The sequence below is a fragment of the Coturnix japonica genome, chromosome 10 (assembly GCF_054131305.1).
Source record: "Coturnix japonica strain WE chromosome 10, WE-NBRP24, whole genome shotgun sequence".
Lineage (NCBI taxonomy): Eukaryota > Metazoa > Chordata > Aves > Galliformes > Phasianidae > Coturnix > Coturnix japonica.
Genome location: NC_140672.1, coordinates 27,637,911 through 27,658,929, shown reverse-complemented (window position 1 = coordinate 27,658,929; position 21,019 = coordinate 27,637,911). Strand labels below are relative to the sequence as shown.

Here is a 21,019-nt window from a genome sequence, read left to right as displayed (position 1 = left end):
TTAACCCTTAGTTCTGTACCAGAGATGAACGTGCACGTTCAGGAAAAAATATTGCACTAAAGTTTTTTGTCGTCGTGGTTAAGTGCCAAAATCATGGCAACCTCGAAAGAAGGAATAGAATTCTACGCTACTTAGTACTGCAGTATGTCCTATGGGCTTTAAGAGTTTAGAAGTTTTGAAATGAGTAACCTACTAAAAGGTAGCTGCATATTCGTAGAGCTTCCTTTGTGTTCCAGCGTGTTTTGTACTTCCAGAAGAGCTTTGCTACATACGAACCAACATGTGTTTGGTTAGCGGACCTGTGACTTTTCCCGTTAGAGCTGAATCACTGATCAGGTCTGTTGGTTGGAGCATCCTTTTTATTAAATCACTGTGCAAGATCGCATTCTTTTCGTGTTTGCTGTTAGAGACAAAACTCTGTACCCTCAGACTCTGCATCCTGGTTAATAGGACACTGTCAACTAATTTTTCCTTTAATACTCTAAAGTGCCTAGCACTCTTTTGACGCTATATAAAAAATACCTTTGTAGGAGTTGCATTCATAGTTGTTTTTTTTTGTGTAGTGCTGCACCGGCCGGTGCGGCTGCTTCCAGCTTGCTCCTTTGTGCACCGTGACCATGACTGTAAGCAGGAATGGTCTCATCTCTGGGAATTTATTTTCTCTTTTTATTTCCTTAGAGTCCCACAAATAGCTTTTGGTGTTACACGCAGTTGTCTCTTACAAAAATGTTTTGCTTGTCCCCAGGTCAATGGGTCTTTGGGTAACTGAAAGACTTCTTACATTGTGTTAAAATGTGGACCTGAAATGGCTGACAGAATCCGTCACAGGGAAACATTCCCTGGAGTGCTGCCCAGGTTTTCTGTCTGTATGGGAGATACACAGTGGTCTTGTTATTTGAAAAATGCCTTACTCATCTGTGGCTATTTCAATCAGAGACACTTAAATTTCACGCTTCCAAAAGCATATCTGATTTGGGCTTTACCATTATTTCTAAGACAGAAGTTGTGTACTTTGTCAGATTTCATAGCAATTAAAAAAATGCAAATACTGAATATGCTTCCATCCCGGTGCCACGATGCAGACTAACAGTCCAACTCTGTCCTTTTGTTAACCTCTACACAACAGCAGTGGAAATGCAGACAGCGTCAGCACTAAGGCAGGCTGCGCTGGTGGCTGAGGAGGGGATCCCTCACTCCCAGCTTCCTCAACGATTCCCTAGATGATTGGATCTTAAGCACATATCAACAGTGAGATCTTAATTCCCTTACCGAACGTGGTCCCAGTTGGTGAATCTTAAAAATGGCTTAATCAGACTAGGCTTGCTCAGATATCACTATTATTTGGATTTGCTGTGAAACTTGCAGGTTCCTAGATGGTAAGGTGCAACCATTTATACTTATAAACAAATCTTCAGGACACCAGAGTAAAACAGCCCGATACTTTTATTTTGATTTGAAACTATTAGCCATAAAGTAGAGCATGTGAATGGCTCTTCTTGGCTTTTGATGGCAGTATGCAATTTGTATTGTATGTGTCTTTTAATATATATGTATATATATATGAAATCAGTCTGTCCAAAGTATATGTTATACTTGTTTTTAGATTATGGTGCAACTGACTATATTGATATATTATTTATTGAGTGCTGAGTCACCATCTTACTGGTGATAAATCTTGCATATTATACAGGAGTGCAATGTATATTCCTTTAGATTGCTGAGGCTTGATTGCTGTGATAACAAAGGAAAAGAAGAAGAAAAAAAAAAGCCCTGAAATGTATTTATGAATGGCCCCAACATACAGAGTCAGTACTTTATGGGAATGATGTGCTTGCCCGGGGCAAGTAAAATAAAGCCGTAGGCAGATAATGATGTAGTTTTCCAGAATGGGAAACTATTGGAAAAAGAGACTACCTTTGCTGTATTTAATATTTCAGTTACCTAACAGATATTTACTGTCACCGCAGCGTTTATGTTAAGGGCCTGAGCAAGTCAAGTTTGAATTACCCATTGGGGAGTAAGCAACTTCCAAATTTCTAGATTTCTGACAAAAATTTTGGTCAGGGTTTAAATTATTCCATCTAATGAAACAGTGTTATGGAAACCTGTATGTTAATGCTGGATATCTTGAAGTGTGAAGACTAGCCAAAGCTTTTGGTGGCCAACTCAGACAAATACAGAGCTGTTCCAGGAGGCAAATCTCCACAGTGTGAAAGTTACCTAAAAGCAATCAATCAATCAGGGAATCGTGATGTATGTCAAACTCCATTACTTTTCAAGGAATTGGTTTCTGATGCCATGATGCCATTTGAAAGCAGCGGTATTGGGGGTGGGGGGAGGCAGGGAGGGAGGGCTTAGCGATGTAATAAGTACATTTTTCTCTCAATACGAGCTCTTGTCCTTGCTAGATCAGCTATCGACAGCATTAGTTCTTTGCTCTCTGCCGATCTCAGCTGAGTTTCAATCGAATACACTATACTGAACAATTTGAAACGCTGTGTTACAGCGTTAGGGTTTATATAGGCCATCTTTATGTAAAAGTTTTAATTTCATCTGGAAACTTAATGGAAACGTACCTACTCCTGTCATACCTCTCTGCGTTTGCTATTGGAGCTGATACGGGCAAATTGGAATGCAGTGTTCCCCGACTTGGTTTTTATATGCAGCCCGGGGAATCGGTGCTGTTGGGTGCACAGTACTTCTGCAGCGCTTCTTTTCGGCTGCATTGATGTTACACATCTGAAAACTCAACTCTAAGGACCAGGCATGACTTTTGCAAGCACAGTTCCTGACATTTGTATCTGGTCCCCCTTTTAAATTGTTTTAAGAAATTTTGTATATGGAGGATAAAGTGCTTATATATTTATTAAAAATCCTTTATCTTAATTGAAATTATTATTTGATGAAGAAGGGTTTTTTGGGGGGAGGGTTTGTGGGTGAGGGAAGGTAACTTTTCACCTGTCTCTTATAAATGAAGCCCTTGTGAATCATACAGAAAGGTACTGCTAGTAACTAATGGGATGCCTCTGTTTCACACTTTGTACATGACGAGTCCATGTGTTACGTTTTGTTTCTATGGGAATATTTAGGCGTCCGTCTTCAACCAAAACCTAAAGAAACACACCAACTGTGATTTTATTTGTTGCAATACATTTGAAATTTCAAAGGGTACTTTGGGGCTCAAATTAGGATTTCTAAGTCAGTATGTGCATTTCACGTAATAAAGCTGTTAATGGTGAGCAAAGTATTATATACTAACTAGATTTTTTCCACATCTGTATAGTATATTCTATGTATTTTGTGGTATTGAGATTATAGAAAGTTTAGTGTCTGAAACATGCGTTTAATGTGTATTTTTAAACAAATTTATGGCAATTAAAATATTTGGAGAAAAGGGTATCACATTTCAATTTGTAAAGATCTTTTTAACTACTGTGTCATTAAAATGCTTTGTACAATGCAAAACTGTAACTGGAGAAACTAAGTTTAATAAATATCAAATAGATTTTCTGTATTAAACTTCAAAGTGGTCCTGTCTGTTGAAAGGGCTGCGTGCTCCCTGCTGCTGTATTTTTAAGCAGAGGTTTCTTTTTTGACCCCAGCACTCTGCATAACAAGGGAAGATACCGTCCAGTATGTGAGGTATGTTGAAATGATGGGATTATTCAGACGGGGAGGTCAGCTTGGGACGTAGGCAATTTTGATTAGAAATAATTTAAAAGTAAATACTTCTTCCAGTTATCACCAGATATATTTAGTATATTGAATCTGCTAGCACTATTATTATCAGTTTGTTTGCTCTCTCTTCTAACAGGCTTTTATTTGAAGTCCGGCTAAGAGTTCAGCTATTGAGACTGAAATGAGACAGAAGCGTGATCAACTTTACACACTTGCCAGGTTGAACGATAAATGTCTAAAGTCCACTGTGAAATAAGCACTTCTGCTTGAAGTGCCTGATGTGCCGTCAGCAGACACTGTGGTCACAGGATGCAAGGAAAAACCCAGGTAGGTTGCGGAATATAAACTTTTAATACGCACCTTAAAATAAATATATATATATGAACAATTACAAACAAAACAAGCATGAGATGCAGAGTCCTTTTATTGAGCTTGGCCATCCTCAGTGCGTGCTGCAGAGGTACAACCCCGGTGAGCGAATGCTCTCCATCTTTTGGAAGTCCTTTTACCAGTTCCTGTGGCAGGAAAGTCGAATGTACTTGTTGCTGATTTGCTGTCGTAGCTTCTGAGTGGTCAATAAATACGTCACAAGTAGAGCTGAGCCGTGGCAGCAGTAACAGCAGTGGGTGTTCTTAGAGGCAGGTCACTCGGAGGCAGTTCTAAGGAAGCAGCGGTTCTTCCCGGAGGACAAAACATCATCAGGCACTGACAGCTCAGACTGGCGGCCATGTAGGGCTTACACAAGTCTATCCAGCCCTAGCGGTGCTCATCTTACTCAGCCATTGCAGCGGTGCTGCTGTTATCTCACTGACTTAATTCAGTTTGACTTTATTCGTTTTACATTCTTTGCTTCTCGTGGTAACTGCAAAGAACAGCTTACCCAGGTCTGACCCAGTAGTCAGATAGTGGCGTACAAGTTACCCATAAGAGACACCTTTCTGTCTATTTATCTTCCTGTAGCTGCTGTTACAGTTCATCCATACTAGTTGGTAGAACCACAAGAAGCATTTCAAATGCATGCATTCAGCTGTCATCATTACAGGAACAAAGTTCATTTAGGAGCAAGAGGGAATTACAAAGTTAGCATCTACTGAAGCGATCTGGTTCAAGGCCTATCTATCTAGCTAATGATTTACTCTCCTTCCACTTGTACTTTGTCTGGTCAGCTTACCAGATTTGCCAACTGTTCTTTCTAACACCTATCTAGCATGTTACCAGAACTCCCTTGTGTGCCTGCAAGTAAAAGTGTGGGTGGCCAACAGTCTCATGGTGAAGATCAAAAAGCCATAACCTGACTTCTGTGACATTCACAGCATGCACAGCTCTGAGTTTGCCAGCTGGGAGGTAAATACTGCTCTCCTGAGAGTATTTTGAGCAGAGAATCAAACTTTCGACTCTGCTTCTCATTCTTGGTGTGTGAAAGAATCACAAGCAAATAATTTAACCTTTATTCCCACAAAGCAGTACTTGAGAATCAGATATAATATTTTCCATGTGGGGTTTGGAATGTCAAAATAATGTTATTACTTGGTAGGTAAATCACAGATCTGTCCTTTCAAGGATCCTCATGTGCAGTTAATCTCTAGATAGCTAAGCAAAAAAGTAGAAGGGATGGCTGCAAGGATTTTATGGAGGTGAGTTGCTCTATGTAGCAAGACTGGTTTATGGAGATGAATGCTCTCTGCTGTACTCTGCCTCTGTATCTCATAGTCTACCTCACGATTCATCTTCTGAAAGGTGCCTGCAAAACTCCCACTGATGTGGACAGGCAGACTGTAATTAAGGGAAATCTTAAACTCTTCTGTGATGATAGAAGATTGCCAACAGCCCAGAGAAAATAATGTTTAAAAAGCACTACATACTGCTTCCCATTTCTTCCAAAATATCAAAGTTGAAACATGCTTCCCCCACTTGTCTCCCACTGAGACAAGTAGGAGTAGGTGTGTGTCTAAGATTACTACTCTGTAAATGCACCTTGTCACTATTTACTCCTTTTTGGCTGTGATGCTTCATGCACCCAGCTACCACGTATGTCCAGGTTTGCTGTATCTGTCAAGGAAATGACTTTTTTCAGTTGCAGAGTAGCAGAACACCAGTATAGCTGTGTCAAGCTCTGCACGTAGATTTGGAAGCAGTCTGTTTAAAAACAAATATTTCAGGTACTGTACAAAATAATTGTGCTTCAGCTACATTATAAATCCAAATGTGAATGCAGTAGGCTACAGTTTTCTGTGATTGCCCAATATGGAGGCATAAGTGCCAGCGTGGAAGGCAAGTTACATAGATTAAGATAATGCCTGCTTGGTTGTCAGGTTCCAGCCTACAAATGATTACTGCGAAGCCCAAATTTCACTGGGATTAAATGAAAGCCCTTTGCAGCATATTGCCTCCAACCCACTGCAGGAAGATTTGCTCCTTTCCTGGCGTTCCTCTTACATTTTCCCACTTCCCCTTATTTGTCTTGCTTCCCTGTGAGGAGGAATCAAAACTGGTCTTTATTTTGCATTCTTGGGTCTCACATAATCACTGCAGATCAAATAGCTGAACTTCAGTGTTGGTTGGTTGTTTTTTTTACATTTTGCTGTGAATTTCTCAACTGTTTCTTCTACTGAATCCTTTCTTTACATACAACTGAGTTTTAATTACTGCCTTCACCTGTGGAGCACAGGTTTGAATGGCATCTCAACTCTAAGAGCAGTGCCTCCAGCATGTCATTGTTTCTCAGCATTTTTTGCTAGCTAAAACTAGTCGTGTGATGATACATCAAAATTGTTGTGTATTATAAGTTCTTTATAGTGTCTTTGTAGTTGCAGATCCCTTCTGGGCTGCATCTGTTTCATCTGTGCAAGAGAAAAAAGGGACTGATTGTTTCCATGTGTGCAAATGCAGTGCAGTCCAGATGTCTGTTGCAGGCCAGTAGATAGCCACTGCAATTGTTTAAACAATTGAAAAGAATGTAAAACATTGCTGTGTTGCCACTTTTAGCATTTAGTGAAGGAACATCAGAAATAAATGAGGGGACAGATTGATTTTCAGCTGCATTGTTCAGACTCTGAAATGCTGCTCAGCTGAGCTCCCACGTACCACCTGGCAGGTGGGAGCCATCACTGCAGCAGCATGTCAATGTGCCAGGTTTGCTTCTTGCTCCCTGCTGCATGGCTGGGCCCGCAGGCAACTGCAGAGATGAGAACAGCTCAGCGGGATTGCAGCAGGCGCTGCCAGCAGCAGGAACAGACAGGGAGCAGCTCCAGCCCAGCTGCTGACCCTGCAGCATGAAGGTTAAAAGCCAGGGCCTGGCAGCGGTGCTGTCGCTTGAAGCTCACGGGGCTGCTGGGTTGTAGGTAAACTCAGCAGTGGCAGCTGAACTTGCCACCTGTTTACAGCAGTCTAGCAGCTGGTCTGGACATAGTTCAGCTGTCTGTGAATGGGAGCAGAGACCTCACGAGAGGCTGGGCTCTGTTCTGAGCTGCTCATGCTCAACAGAACTGCTGAGAGGTACCAAAAAGGAAGTATTGACTCAAACTCCCACAGTACGAAACCTTAGATGTCCTGTTATTCAGGCTACGAATCAACTCCTGTTGCTGTTTGAGGGTAAATAAATAAGACCCAAACAAGAGTTCTGAATGAAGTATGGCTGCCGACATGTTTGGCTGCTCAGAATTGGAGAACCCAGTTTATTCTTCCCTTGCTTAAGTAGAAATAGAACTGAAATAGATTATTTTTAGCAGAACTTACAGCACTGAGTAGCTTGCTTTGCTTGTTTCTGCCAACCTCAGACTGCACTTGGGAGTACAGAACAAGAAAGCCTGCAGCTATTGGAAGTGTATATTCACAGCTTGCTGAAGTGAGAGACTGAGCATCTTTGACTTCCAGACAGCTCAGCCCTTAACCCACAAAGGATCTATCACAGAAGAACGTCACACTCTCCAGATTAGATAAATTTTCAGTACCAGCTACAGGAATAGCGTGACAGGGAGATAAAGGTGTTACTTTGCTTGAATTTGAGGCAGACAGCTCAACACTAAGAAAAATAAAAGATAAAGGAATGGGCCAAATGTTCTGGACTTTGCAGAGGGAAACGTGTCATACATGTAAGAGCCCCGGGGTGAATTTTGTAGTCATGCATTTGAAAATTTAATGGTAGTAATAGAGTTCCTTAAATCATCTTTGGGTGTTAAAATAATCCTTTTACTTCCTTGTAGTTCCCTAGGAACTGCTTTTAATTCAGCCAGTTAACTCTAACCAAACATCAGAATTGCAGTTTATCATCTGATTATTATTAATAAATATGATAACCTGGTAACTGTATAAAGGATCAAAGCTCATATTCAATTCTGAACCATCAGTCAGGCTGGGCAATTTTTGTCAGTATCATATCAGACTGTTCTTCACAGGTACACAGACTGGAATATGTTCTAATTCAAGCAAAAAGTGGCCAGTGAGAGGAGGATAAAAGGATCAAATTGCTCACCAATGCTCTGCTATTTCTCATCACCTGTACTGTAGCCAGGGCTGCCTTCAACTGAATACACTGAGAAATGTATCTAGAAAATAGAGTCAGAAAGAAATGTGAAATAAAGCAATTTGAGCTTAGAGGATTTTAGTACTGTTATCTCTGTATGGCATTCACCTGACAGATAACGGGGTATAATTCACCTTAAACAATGTAAGACACAGACTTCATATAAAGATACAGGCCAAAGTTAAAGTTTATTAGGCATTATTATGTATTATCTCCCCGTCCCTCTGGTTCCGTGAATGAGCAATGGAACAAGTAACGCAGAGCGGTGACACTGAGCGGTGCAGTCACTGGTCGTTCTCATAGTCAGCAGGATTCTTCCTCTTCAGCCTCTCAAACTCTTGCATGCCCCACGAGTACAGCAGGTAGGCGCCCAGGAAGGCTGGAAACGGAAAGGAAACACTGACACAGAGCACGGCACAGAGCAGCACGGGCTGCCCGCTGTGCTTCTACGGCAACACAGCCATGACACCTCGCTATAAAGCCCCATTGCCACCATAAAGCCCCACTGCCACCGTAAGGCCCCATTGCCACCATAAGGCTCCATTGCCACTCTAAGACCCCACTGCCATAATAAAGCCTCATTGCCACTATAAGACCCCACTGCCACTACAAAGCACCATTGCCACCATAAGACCCCATTGCTCACTGTGCCCCCCCAAGCTCCATCGGGCCCCCGCTCAGCCCCGCTCCTACTCACGGGGCGCCACCTTGAAGACCTGCAAGCTGAAGCGCCGCCACACGTTGGGCAGCCCGTCCGAGAAGACGTTGGGGATGGCGCGCTGCTCGAAGGGCGACAGGCTGTACGTGATGATGTGCCGCACCTGGGCCAGGTTCCCGAAGTGGATGCCCATGGCCGGACCGTGTCACCTTGTCACACCGCCCCGCTGCAGCGCGACTCAGAATGGAACCTCACATGCTGTTTCTGCTTCCTGGCGGCGAGGCGGCCCTTGGTCGCCATTGGTTGCAATGGGTGCGTTATCACTGTGCAGAGGATGCGCCCTCGAATCCATCACATTTCTGATATGAGGTGATACGTTTCTGTAGCTGCCCCCATTACAGCTTCCACAGCCTGAATGCTTTGTCCTCCATTGACTTTTCCACACTCGTGATAAAGAGCGAATAACTTCACATCTCCGTGTTCACTTCTGCTGAACCAGCTGCAGGGTGCGCAGCATCTTTAATCCCCTAAAAACACCAAAACGCCCTAAAAATGGTGAGAAAAGGCACCACAGGGCGCTGCCAGGATCTGTCACTGCTGAAAGAGCCACAGCCACAATGTGAAAGGAGGCGGCTTCAAATACACACACGTTTGGCAGAGCTCAGCTCCCATCGTTTGGAATGGATCGGTGGGAGTGGCGTACATTCAGCAAGCAACCCTTTTTAAAGCCAATCAGACACAGCACCAAGCTGAGGCAGGACTTTGTTTGACGTGGAACCATTTCGCCTGGAGCCCTTGGTGAGATGAACCTCACACAGCGCCAAAGTCAGCACTATTTTTAGTTCAGCAGCTTCAGGCCAACGCAATGGGCAGAGCTGGGCTGTGTCAGGCAGCACCGCAGCTCCAGGCTCATGCCGAGGGACTAAAGCACGTCTGCTGCCCTGCCAGTGCCCTGTGAGCCATGTACAGCCCTCGGGCTCCGTGCTGTCCCCACCAGGCTGTGCTCCCAGCCTAAGCCCCACGGAGCCGTGTGAGTCATGATCTAATGTTAAGGGCTGGTAGAGAACGGGAGTTTACGCAACAACATGCTCACAAATTGTTTTAAAAGCTATTCTTCGCAACTAAAAAAACCCCCACACTCAAAACAGCACCATATTCTATTAAAAAATCCCTACCAAAAGCAGCCCCCTTTGTGTGAGCTGCAGCCAAAGCTCTCTTAGCTTGAGTTGTTCTCATCCTGAAACAAGCATTTTCTGCAACATTCCTACAACAAGAAAAACACTGGGGGGGGGGCTGGAAATTTGGAAAGGAAAAAGAATGAAATACTGAGAATAATTTTAACATGAGCCTTTCCTCTTATCCAGAACCTTAACAGAAGTGCCATTACAAAGGATTTCTTTATATAAAGTAAGACTAGCAGACACTGAATTCAAGTGATATGTGTGATAGGCACTCATTTTATTTATTATTAAATCTGTACCAAAACAGCTTAAAATAGGCACCTGGTAGTTGAAACCACTTCTGTTCAAATGCAACATTATTCCAATAAAAAGATATTTACATTTATTTCCACATTCTAGAAAGCCCGAGTGGCTACAAAAACAGTGCTATTATATAAACACCCACTAATTAACTCCATGCTCCTATTCAGTTTGAAAGAGCCGTCAGAATTACACAAACACCACAAATATTCTGAGATTACAAAACACCCAAAGCAAGTGTGAAGCAGGTTAAGGTGCACCCCCTACCGACAAGTGCATTTAGTAGCTATCATGTCCTCGTATTCTTTGTAGACTATGGAGCCATCAGGCTCTATGGTCAGGATGCTCAGAGGGCTGTATTCAGCAGGAACACAGGAGGGCCTGGGAACAGAGGAGTCCAGTTTCTCATATATGAGGTTCTGCACCATTGTATGTACAGGTGAGCCATAACGGTGCCCAACCACCCTTGGACAGTCACCCTTGCAGTACTGAGGGCTGTATCTATGTGGTGCTATGATCCATTTGTCCCATTTTAACCGGCTGAAGCTTAAACGGAAGCTGTGAAGCTCGCACTCGTTTTGAGGAAACAGAAATTGTTTGAAATATTCACTCAGGTTTTGAGGCGGAGTTGCTGGAGCTTCCTTCAGATTCTCTTCCCTTCGATGCCTGGATGCCCTTTTAACCTGCGTGTTCTCTCTTCCTTTGTCACCTGTCACATCAGCAAACAGGCTGTTCCTCTGCCTGGGCCGCGCTGGGCTTTTCCTTCTGTGTCTAAGTGAGTTCCACCTGTGATAAGCTTGCTCGCTGGTATCGTTTAGGTAAAGAAGAAGAGAAGGGGGGACCAGAGCCATATTAATGAGATTATCCTGGTTAGTGTTATGTTGTGGGTTACCCATCAGACAAGTGAAGTTCACAGCCATATGAATATTCCTCCTGTTAGTAGCAATGAGAGGCTGCAGAAAAGAAGTCACATCAACCTCAATCCACTTGCGCTTTCTAACTTCAAAGTGCAGGCTAAAAGCTACAGAGTGTGAAATGCTCGGACATTCTTGGCTAGAAGAATCATGCTCCTTAACAGCCAAATGGCACGTGCACGTAAAGGAAGAAGTGGGAACTGAGGTGTCAAATGAGTAGAGCAAGACAGACTTGAGTAAGTGCTCGAGAGCAGTAACACGGTCCAGGTTGAAGAGCAGATCCACTGAGTGAAGGTCTCCTGAAAAGAGAAACAAAGATCTTGCACAGTTAATGCATCTTGATTTGCCACCGGTACATAAATGCTCTGACATAGTGGATCACCAGAAATTGGTAAGCAGCAGAAGAAACCAATTTAGATGCCCATATTTTTATTATATGGAATGTCTACTTCAGTCAGAACCAAAACTTATCAACAAAACCAAGAAGGCCCAAGGTTTCTAAGAGGCACTGAGTGCAGTTAAGGAACAGCACACAAAGTTGGCAGTTCCAATGGGGAAAAAGGAACCAGAGCCTTTGGACTGTGCAGGAAACCATGAAATGATGTAAGTTCTAACGGGTGTGCTGCCATGTTCCCTTTAAAACTTTAGATTTTTAGCATTAGCTGCAGTTATTGTTCCTACTCACACATTCCTGACCAACAGCTGCCAGTGATGCTGACTAACAGCAAAGCAGAAAGTCATTTCTGTCAGTTTGCTTCTCTCTCATGAAACAGAATGACAGCTTCCAAGCTATTCTGAATGCATATTTCTGTCTCATTTGTCCCTACTGTAGTACACGCTGTTTGTTGTCATTTCCCATGATGTTATTTGTATTTACTGCAATTTCTGTCTCATTCTGAGGCTGGTGAAGCCCCGTGCTGGCCTTCTCTCCAGGTGTAGAGCTGAATGCTCAGCACGCTGCTTCTCTTACTGCTCAGCACTGCTGCTTTCCTGAGTTAGAGATTGTTCTTTGGTAGACACAAGTGCATTAAGTGATCTTCAAACACAGAGAAGCAAAGGGTTAAGAGTCAGATGTGGTCTCTGTGGATCTTAATAAACTTACAACTTTATGTTAATGATTTTTTTTTTATCTAAAGTTATGAATTTCAACAGCAGCCTCCAAATTTGCTCCAAGTTGATTTGGATTCAGACCACTGCTTTAACTGCTGCTGTATTTAGGAGACATTGGCATGAGGCTGCCTGTTAAAAACCAAAACGCCTCCAGCAGCCTGTGCTGTAAATCACCTACCTGATCACCTACCTGTAATCAGGTCCCTGTGGCAGTGCTGGCACTCAGAACACGGGGTGAAAAGTCGAACAGTGTTATAGAGGTGGCTCTTGTGGGCCTTTGGGATTCCCTTCTTGGTGGCGTACATCTTATACAGCCTCTTCATGTACCGCAGGGCTCGGGAGTCCAGCTGGAGCCTGGGGGTCCCACGTTCCCAGCTCTGCCATCCCTGGTCGGACAGCACTTTGAGCAGGGGGGGCAGGAGCGCACAGCCTCGGCTCGCTCCCTTGGGCAGCCGCAGCAGCAGGTAGAGCTCGCGGAGCTCAGGAGCTCTCATAAGCCCGGAGCCCTTGTCTGGAGCTGCGCGACCCCTGGAGCAGGGGGAGCACTGGATGCTGAAAGAAAACCAGTGAATGCAGCAATAGAAACAAACGCAGACCCTCCAGGTACCCTCCATGCTCTTCAGAGCTGCAGCCTAACAACGCCTCCCCCAAAATATTCAAGAAAAAACGAACGCACACGAGTGCGAGCCCTTATATATGCTTCAGCTGTGACTCTAAAGGGAGGTTTCTTTGTGATTAGAAACCAAAGGGGAAGATCCGCAGCTGGCTGTGGAATCCACGTGCGTGTGTGTGCGGCTGGGCTGAGTCTCTGCACGTGGAAGCGTCTCACCAACAAACGCTGCTTCTCAGGGTTAAACTTCTCCACCTGGTGAAAACTGCAGCGCACCATGTGCGTGGATCAGCCCCCAGGGGGAGCTGGGAGCCCAAGTGATGCCGCCGGTCCGGCTGAGTGAGCGCGATCTGCCGGCACTCCGGTATCAGGGTGTTAGCTGTTAAAGGAAGTTCAGCAACAGCACCAGTTATCATTGCTAAATATATATAAGATGCTAAATATTGTTGCTCCTAAAGATTCCATCTGGAGTAGTAGTGAGTGCTTGGTGTGTTTAGAAACTTGTTGCATGATGTAAGGAAAGGGGTGGAGTTTTGTTTTACTTAGTAAGGAAAACGTGTTTTCATGCCAGATGGTTTTAATTAGAGCTGTGCTATCGGTAATCTAGTGAAGTGTCACCTGTAATCTGGCTTTTGCATCTTAGGGCTTCTAAATAATGTGTGCTTGTTCAGAGAATGCTTAATTAACTTACAGAATTCTTTCATTTGGAATGGAAGGTTTAATTCAGATACCAATTTTGGAGTGTTATTGACAGCTAGTTAGCTGAGAAGGGTCATAAACACAGTGCAGCTAAACAAGCAGCTGTACCACCTGCAAGGACAGCAAGAGCAACAGGATGCCCTGTGATGGTGAGAAACTAGCCATGGTTTTGTGAACTCAGCAAGGGAGTAACTATCAGGATGATAACTCCAAGTTGCAAAGATACTTGGGGATGGTATGTAATTGGGAACCAATGATGAGCTCCGCTTTTGCACTATGTATGAGCTAATTATCTGTATTATAAATGTACACGCAGCCAAGCAATAAATGAGATTAGCTGATCATATGTCAATGACAGGTGTGGTCGTTTGCTTTTCTCCCTCCATCTCCAACAACCAATCTCTAATGTGAAACAACATAACCTTTTTGCTTAGATCTCTTAGAGCTGTTCTGACTGTGATGAGATAAGGGGATGCCATCAGGTCTAAGGCCATCTGTGTAACAGCGCTTTGGATGAGGTCGGTACTTCTGTTTGTTTTAAAAATGCATCCTTCAGTGACACCTGAAGAGCTGATCTGCTGCTCTCCTGTGCATGTAAACCATTCCCTCCCTGTGTTAATGTCAGACAAACATGATGATGGTTTCTGCTGTTTCATGACTATTAAAGCTGCTCTCCAATATCTTTTCTTTCTTCTTCCTTGGGAAACACCAAGTACCTCATTTGTACTATCACAAACTAATGGCAATCTTTGAATTTCTATGAAGCAGAGAAGACTTGGTGCTTTGCCCTGTAGCAAGATAATGACATTTGTTTGTTTCCATGAGAGAGCGGAAGCATCAATTGCAGGAGCAGCTGTTCTGCCCCAACCAAGTGCTTTACTTGGGCTTGTTGGGCTGATTCAGAGTACTGTGAAATACAAGAAGCAACAGGTGCTCTCTGTAAGGTCCCTTGATAATGCTGTAGGTCTGTAGCTAACTACTTCTACACTGTAACTGTGAGCTCAGTGCCTGCTGTGGAGCTGTGTCCTGCTCTGAGTATGAAGCTTGCTGCACGCAGTGCTGTGATGAGCTGTGTTCTCCATGCCAGGAGCAAGGCACACTGCATAGGTGCACTGTTGCTCCTTTGGATGCATTACCAGCAGGAAGCTGAGCATGTAGCACAGCATTGAGAGACTGGGCAGTTTGTACCACTGGAATTAATAACTGTTCTTGGCAGGGTAGTCAGTCAGTTGGTTCATTTAGTAGAGTTCAGTGACTGAATAGGCAGCAATGTGAGAAAAGCTGTACTTCACCCTTGGTGAAAACAACTGCCTGGCACAGCACGGCCCTGCTTTGGCCACTGGAATGGAGCCTGGCCCTCCTCTGCTCGTGGGCTGCTGGGGCTGCTTGGCTTCATCCAGTCCCTTCAGTCCTGCTGCAGTGAAGGTATGTGCTTGTGGAGTGCTCACTTAGAGCTCTTCTGTACTGAAATCTTGGTTTACAACTCATCCACTCATTGCTTCCCATCAGCCATGTTATGTGAGGTGATAAATGTTGATACGTAGTGTTCAAACATGGCACTCACATCCTCACCCGTTCAGCCTATACTGCGTAGAAGCTGGTGGGTCTCTCCTTGTTGTAATCAGGTGTTCATTAAAAAAGAACGATGAGAGCTCATTCCTTGGCTGCTCAATCCAACCAGGGCCATGGGGCAGCTCAGGCTGTGCCCTTTGTTAAGGAGGAAGGCAGGAGGTGAGGTGGTGGCTCTGCAGTGCTGCTGTTAGCGTGGATTCTTTGTAGGGCGATACCATGCAGTGCTGTCATCAGCTGCATGGTCTGGGGAAAAGCACATGTGGTTAGAGTGTGCTGGTTGGTCATTAAGAACAACCAAAGCGCTTGTAATATATGCAGAGACAGGTTGGCAGAGGACCTTCACCCTTTTCTATTTTACTTTTTCTATATAAAGGGGAAGGACAAAAACCCAAATGAACCCCCTCCTGACAAGCCAGGAGGTGGGTGCTGATGCTTGGCTTTCTTCCTCCTGTTTTTGTGCTGCTACAGAGCTGAGATCTGCCATGTCCTCACGTTGGAAGGTACCTACAAGCAGCAGCACGGCACTGATGCTGCCACTGTCACCTGGCACAGGGCAGCTGATGGGGTAGGTAAATAACAGTACCCACGTGTGACATTTTTCGGATGTTTTAAAATAGTTTTTAAATAAAATAGCAATTCCAGCCGTTCTGGCAGCCACCGGCTGGTAGGAAAACAAGGAATCGTTCGTTTTGTTGTGCTGCCGTGCGTGTCCTTGTGTGACCCTCAGCCATAAAAGCACTGGGCTGTGAAGCAGCCCCTCGTGGCCGCTCCAAACTCCACGGACCGGAGCCCACGCCGTTGCTCCGCCCGGCGCTGCCCGTTCGTGCGACTTCGGGGCGGCCGCTTCGCCCTTTCCCCGTGTCCGTGGGGGGTTCTCCTCCTACTTTCTCCCCAGCAGCTCTGCTCCAGCCACACGTGTCTCCCCGTGACCCCACCTCCGTGCCTCCCCGGGGCCGGGCCGGCAGAGCGCAGCGCTGCGGGGATTGGGCCGAGCGGGGTCGGCTCCGCTCCGTTAGTTGCGCCGCTCGGGTCCAATAGCTGAGAGCGCGTGTACCCATCTGGAAGCGATTTGGGACTGACGGAGGTAGACGGATTTGGGAAGGGTGGAGGGGGAGGGATCGCTTATGCAGCGATTTGAGGGGCCGGTGAAACCCTGCAGTGCTTGGGGAAGTTCCGAAGTTGTGCTCTCGGGAGCTGCCGTGCGGGTGTTACTGCGCTGATTCCTGCCTGAAGCGGTCCCGGCTGGAAACGGACTCTCGGAAATCCCTCCCGGGGATGCTGCTCTCATCTGTACAGCGCTAAAGGTACGGCGTCCTGTTGTCTGCTCAAAATGGTCCTGATGATGATTGTGTCTCATGTGATGTTATCTCCGCGGTGAAAAGAGCCCTGCTGTAGATTGAATAAGCGGCGTTACGTGGCTAAGGCGGCTCTGCCATGCATCGACATGCCATTCTCTGGGCTTTAAAATCTGTGTGGTCGCGGTCTGAGCCGCATCGCTAATTCCTGCGGTCACTGCGGGGTCTCCTCTGAGCAGCAAAGGTCTGAGCGCCGGGACGGGGCAGGGAGCGAATACACTGCGCTGCTGAGATCTGAGCACTTAGTTGTGTTGTGAGATGTTCGGATGTGTTGTGTTTAAGAAGTGTCTCTTAGCAGTGTGTGTGTGTGTGCTTCGGTGTGAAAGTCCAGGAGAAAACGTTAAAACTCGTGAAATGATTTGAGCATGCAGCTGGAAAACAGGAATCCAAAGTGAATGAATCGGGCAGAGGTGTGGCTGGGAAGGAAAGGTGTTTGCAGGGGAGGGGGAGAAAATCCCAGCAGACTTTCCAGTGATTTGGGAGAGCAGATGCAAATGATTTACTTATGAATCTGCCTGGGAGGTTTCGTGTGCTCTGATGCTGCCTCTTGACTGCTGTGTTTGGTGCTGAGCTGTGAGTCTGAGCACGCGTAGGGCCGGGGATGTGGGAGTGCTGCCGTGCTTCTGAGCCACCTCTGTGCTTTGGAGTTGAACTCTCCTGTTCAACTTTGAACAGTGAAGTCAGCTTTGGAGTTGAACTCGCTCGCTGCCTTGTCCTGACTTTGCTGGAGTTTGTTTCAGCTGATAATTTGCACTCTGGTTGTTTACTCGGTCTGGGTTTTTGGGGCAAAGTTAGCAGAACAAACCCTGTGTCCCTAACGATGATCTTAGGGGATCAAATGCTGTCTTCCCTATTTTCAGTAGTTCTGAGCTGTCACTGAGCAGCTGCGTTTCCCATGATTTGGAGAAAGGAACTAATTTTTGTTTTGCATGGATTTGCATTAGGGATGCACCTTTTGTTCTTCCCTCTGAAGATCCTCCCAAGTCTGGCCAATTAATAATCAACAAAAAATGCACTCGCTTTGATTTTCATACCTTAAATGTCTGAAGATTGTCCTTATCCTACTGGAATCTCCAGGAGCTCCCAGCCATGGCTGGGCTGACTCTGGGCTCATCCCAAGAGATAAATGACCCGGCTGCCTCCAACCCGTGCCTTCAGGTGCAGAGCCCGACTGTCACTGTGGGCTCCTGGTGGGCATTGGCCACACTGGAACTGGGGGTTCTGACACTGTGCCCCAGGACCTGGCAGAGCTGAGCAGGTGGGAATGGGGCTGGGAGGGGTGGGGTGAACACAAATGGAGTAGGAGTTCTGTGAATGTTCTTTAAACATAATTATAGACGTGTATAATTTCCATACAGACAGCTGAAAGCAATGAGAAGGGGGGAAAAAAGAGCTAATCACAGTTAGTTCCTTTTTGTTTGTGATGTTTTCTTAACCTTAGTTATTAAAATGAAGCTTTAATTTCTTTGAAAGTTATCTGCAAAGGAAAGACTGTGCTAGAAATATGGTTGGTGCCAAGTCTCAAACACACTCCAGTTTCTATCACCTTCCTCTTCATCATCTGCTCTTGTGACATCAGCTCGCCATTACTGCAGGTGTATGGCAGACCTGGAGATCCACCTGAACTTAATGCTCCTCTGGAACTTAATTTTGTACATTTTCAAAAGTGATCAAATGTGTTTAAATATTTCATGACCTGACAGGAACGTTTCCTGATAGTCTTTGCTGTCAGAAGGGTGATGATTCTGTGGGTGAGGATTCAGGCACTGAATACTGGAGGGTGCTGAGGTGTCAGTGAATGGGCTGAGCTGGGGGTGAAGTTGGTCACAGCGCTCCTGGGGGTGTCCCGCTCTGGTAAGTTCAGGTTCCTCTGGCTGTACAGTGCACACCAAGCTGGAGTGGAGGGTGGGTAACGAGAAAGTTATGCCCAAATACAGTCCTGTGTGTTGCCACAAATGATGCAGGATTTACATTTTTCGTTCTGTGCGTATGTATGAGCATAGGCTTTATGTTTGAGAATGAGATATTTGTGACTTTTTGATGTGCAGATGGTCACAGTGCCTGTACTCATTGTCAGGGGTGTGCAGTGTTACGGCAGCGCTTGAGCTTTGAGGCTCTTCATGAGGCGAATGAAAAACAGGATAAACATAAAGTGAATGAATGTAAATAATCAGAGTAAACAAGCAACTATAAGTCACTACAACTATTAACAACTACGGACTTGTCAATAATAGATGTGGTCACTTTCTTAGTTCCAAGTGCTGATCTCTTTGCTTCCAAGGGGAATTCCAGGGATGGCCTTGGGAGCTGTGGATGGTCAGTATGTAAAGCTCAAAGTTATGTCTGTAGTGATGTAATGTGATGTCTGTTTGGAGACCTCTGATACTCTTTAGAGTTTGGTTGGTAGAATAATAGAACTTTTACTTCTGGAAATGTGCTCGAGCTGCCTTGCATGATGGCTGGGTTTTCTTCAGAAGCCATGTCCAAGGGCCATTGGTTCCACTCCTACTGGGTTCATGTACTCATCCATTCCAGTGCAGTAAATTAAAGCATAATAACAATAAATACATGTTATCAGACGTCATCCAGTGCTAAACGGTACTTAATACCCAAGAATCTTCATGTTGTGTCTCTCTATGCACCCTGGGCACTTTTTGCCCTAAAGAACAGCAAGCTGCCAGCTCACACGGCTGTTTGTTTACCTGTGAGGGTGGCGGAGCTGCCCCAGCCAACATTTGGAACTTAATCAGGTAATGCTCCTTTTCTTTATGTCATCTGCTAGCTGCATTATTTATTTAGCCTCCCCACAACAAAGACACCATTGTTTTTGAGTGTTGCAAGAGAAAGCAGCATGCCTGCCACTGTCTGTGACCATACTGACACCCCTGAGCCCCTCATTTCTTCATTTCTCTAATGCAGGGGAGGAGCGTGTCCTGATGGCAGAACAGGCAGCAGCTGGGGGGCTGTTCTATGGGGATCCTGTCCCAGAGGGACTCTGGTGTCCTTCTCTGTTTACTTCTCTCACATTCTGTGGTGCCTGTGAGAGAAACAAATGGGCCACGATTGCCTGGGAGCGATGGAGCAGCATCCTGCACTGCTCCTCAGTGCTGCCACTGTGCAATCCCCAAGTGTTTCTTTAAATGTAGTGACAAGCTTCGTTTACATTCCGGCTCAGTAATTACCTGTGAAAAAAGAAAGCACAGAAGTTGTGAGCAGCAATGCTTTTGTTGGACAGAATGTCCCATGAGCTCCTTATCCATTGCTTCTCTGCACAAATAAGATATTGAGGTATTTGCACGGGATGAGCTGTGTTAAAAAGGGTACAACAAAAGGGTAAAACATATACAGATTATTCAATAGATGTATACCGTGTTCAGCATAATCTTATTAAAATGAGGTTTAGACATTAGGAAGAGGTCATAAATGTAGCGAAAAACTGAATGTGTTTTACTTTAGGGGATGTTAATTACTATCTTCTTCAATCCAGCCCCTGACAGCAGCGAGGTGTCTGCTATTTCCATTGGTATGGTTTGCACTTCAGTGACTGGAGCTGCTTCCAGGCTGTGGCTCAGGGGTCTCTGGTGGTGTGTGACAGCTGTACCCAAGGAAGTCCACTTAATTTAATAAAATATTAAACGGTATCATTGAGCCCATTGTATGCCTATCCAGGCTGCTGCAGCCCTTTGGTTAAGACACTAAACTGTCCCTGTTTGGGGTGATACAATGTTTGGTGCTCCCCAAGAATTCTTCTCCATAGGTTCAAAGAGATTGGGCACTGGATGTGTAGCATTTAAACATGCTTACAACTTGCTTTCAATTGGGAAACTTGTTCAGCTAAACGTTGTTGTAATGAGTCCTTCAAATATGATTTGATTGTTCTGACCTAAAGACCCACAATTACATATTTACTGGAAAGAAATCCCATAACCTGACCCAGTCAAAGCCCACAGCGGAGGTTTCTGTGGCTGTAAGTGTGGCTGTGCTTTCACAACACAAATCTTTGGCCTCAATACCGACATTTCAGGTAACTGGTATTGGTGCTCACTCTTCCCTGGCACACAGCTGTTTGCTTCTGCTCCACGCTGCGGCTGGAAGCCCTGTGTGCTGTAACTGCCTGTACTGCTGGAATAGGGAAATCATCCCCATGGGAACGAGGGCAGGGGAAGCCTGGCTGCAGAATGTGTTGTATGAAACTGGGGTCTGGAGGAGTGCAGGAGCATTGGTCTTTGATCCGGGGCACTTCTGTATGAATTAGAGCAGTGGTAGTGCCCTTTGTATTGCTTTTTGTGCATAACCAACCTGCTAACAAAAAAATTAACTATGTCTTAGGAAATGCTGGAGAGCTACTGATTATGTTTGCTGGAAGGTTACGCAGCAGGATTAACTCCTATAGGAATTACTGGGCAATGGTAAAAGGTAC

The 21,019-nt window shown here is 45.1% G+C and overlaps 2 protein-coding genes across 2 annotated transcripts; both read right to left on the bottom strand.

Annotated features, from left to right (window-relative positions):
• Window positions 1-8,369: 8,369 nt before the first annotated feature.
• Window positions 8,370-9,093, bottom strand: LOC146759566 (cytochrome b-c1 complex subunit 8-like). Its single transcript, XM_085510749.1, has 2 exons — window positions 8,898-9,093; window positions 8,370-8,579 (listed from the first exon to the last, which is right to left on the bottom strand). Exons 1-2 carry the CDS (start codon window positions 9,049-9,051, stop codon window positions 8,485-8,487), a joined length of 249 nt encoding a protein of 82 aa, XP_085366875.1. The 5' UTR covers window positions 9,052-9,093; the 3' UTR covers window positions 8,370-8,484.
• Window positions 9,094-10,306: 1,213 nt separating this feature from the next.
• LOC146759565 (growth/differentiation factor 9-like) lies at window positions 10,307-13,453 on the bottom strand. Its single transcript, XM_085510759.1, has 2 exons — window positions 12,554-13,453; window positions 10,307-11,552 (listed from the first exon to the last, which is right to left on the bottom strand). The coding sequence occupies exons 1-2, from the start codon at window positions 12,975-12,977 to the stop codon at window positions 10,603-10,605; spliced, it is 1,374 nt and encodes a 457-aa protein (XP_085366885.1). The 5' UTR covers window positions 12,978-13,453; the 3' UTR covers window positions 10,307-10,602.
• Between the last annotated feature and the right edge of the window lie 7,566 nt (window positions 13,454-21,019).

Bases quoted from the DNA above. Each gene is read 5' to 3' on its own strand.
- LOC146759565 (XM_085510759.1), bottom strand. From the start codon at position 12,977: ATGGAGGGTACCTGGAGGGTCTGCGTTTGTTTCTATTGCTGCATTCAC. The intron at 11,553-12,553 runs GTAGGTGATCAG...TTCTCTTTTCAG, and splicing joins CCACAGGGACCTGATTACAG to GAGACCTTCACTCAGTGGAT.
- LOC146759566 (XM_085510749.1), bottom strand. From the start codon at position 9,051: ATGGGCATCCACTTCGGGAACCTGGCCCAGGTGCGGCACATCATCACG. The intron at 8,580-8,897 runs GTGAGTAGGAGC...TTCCGTTTCCAG, and splicing joins GGTCTTCAAGGTGGCGCCCC to CCTTCCTGGGCGCCTACCTG.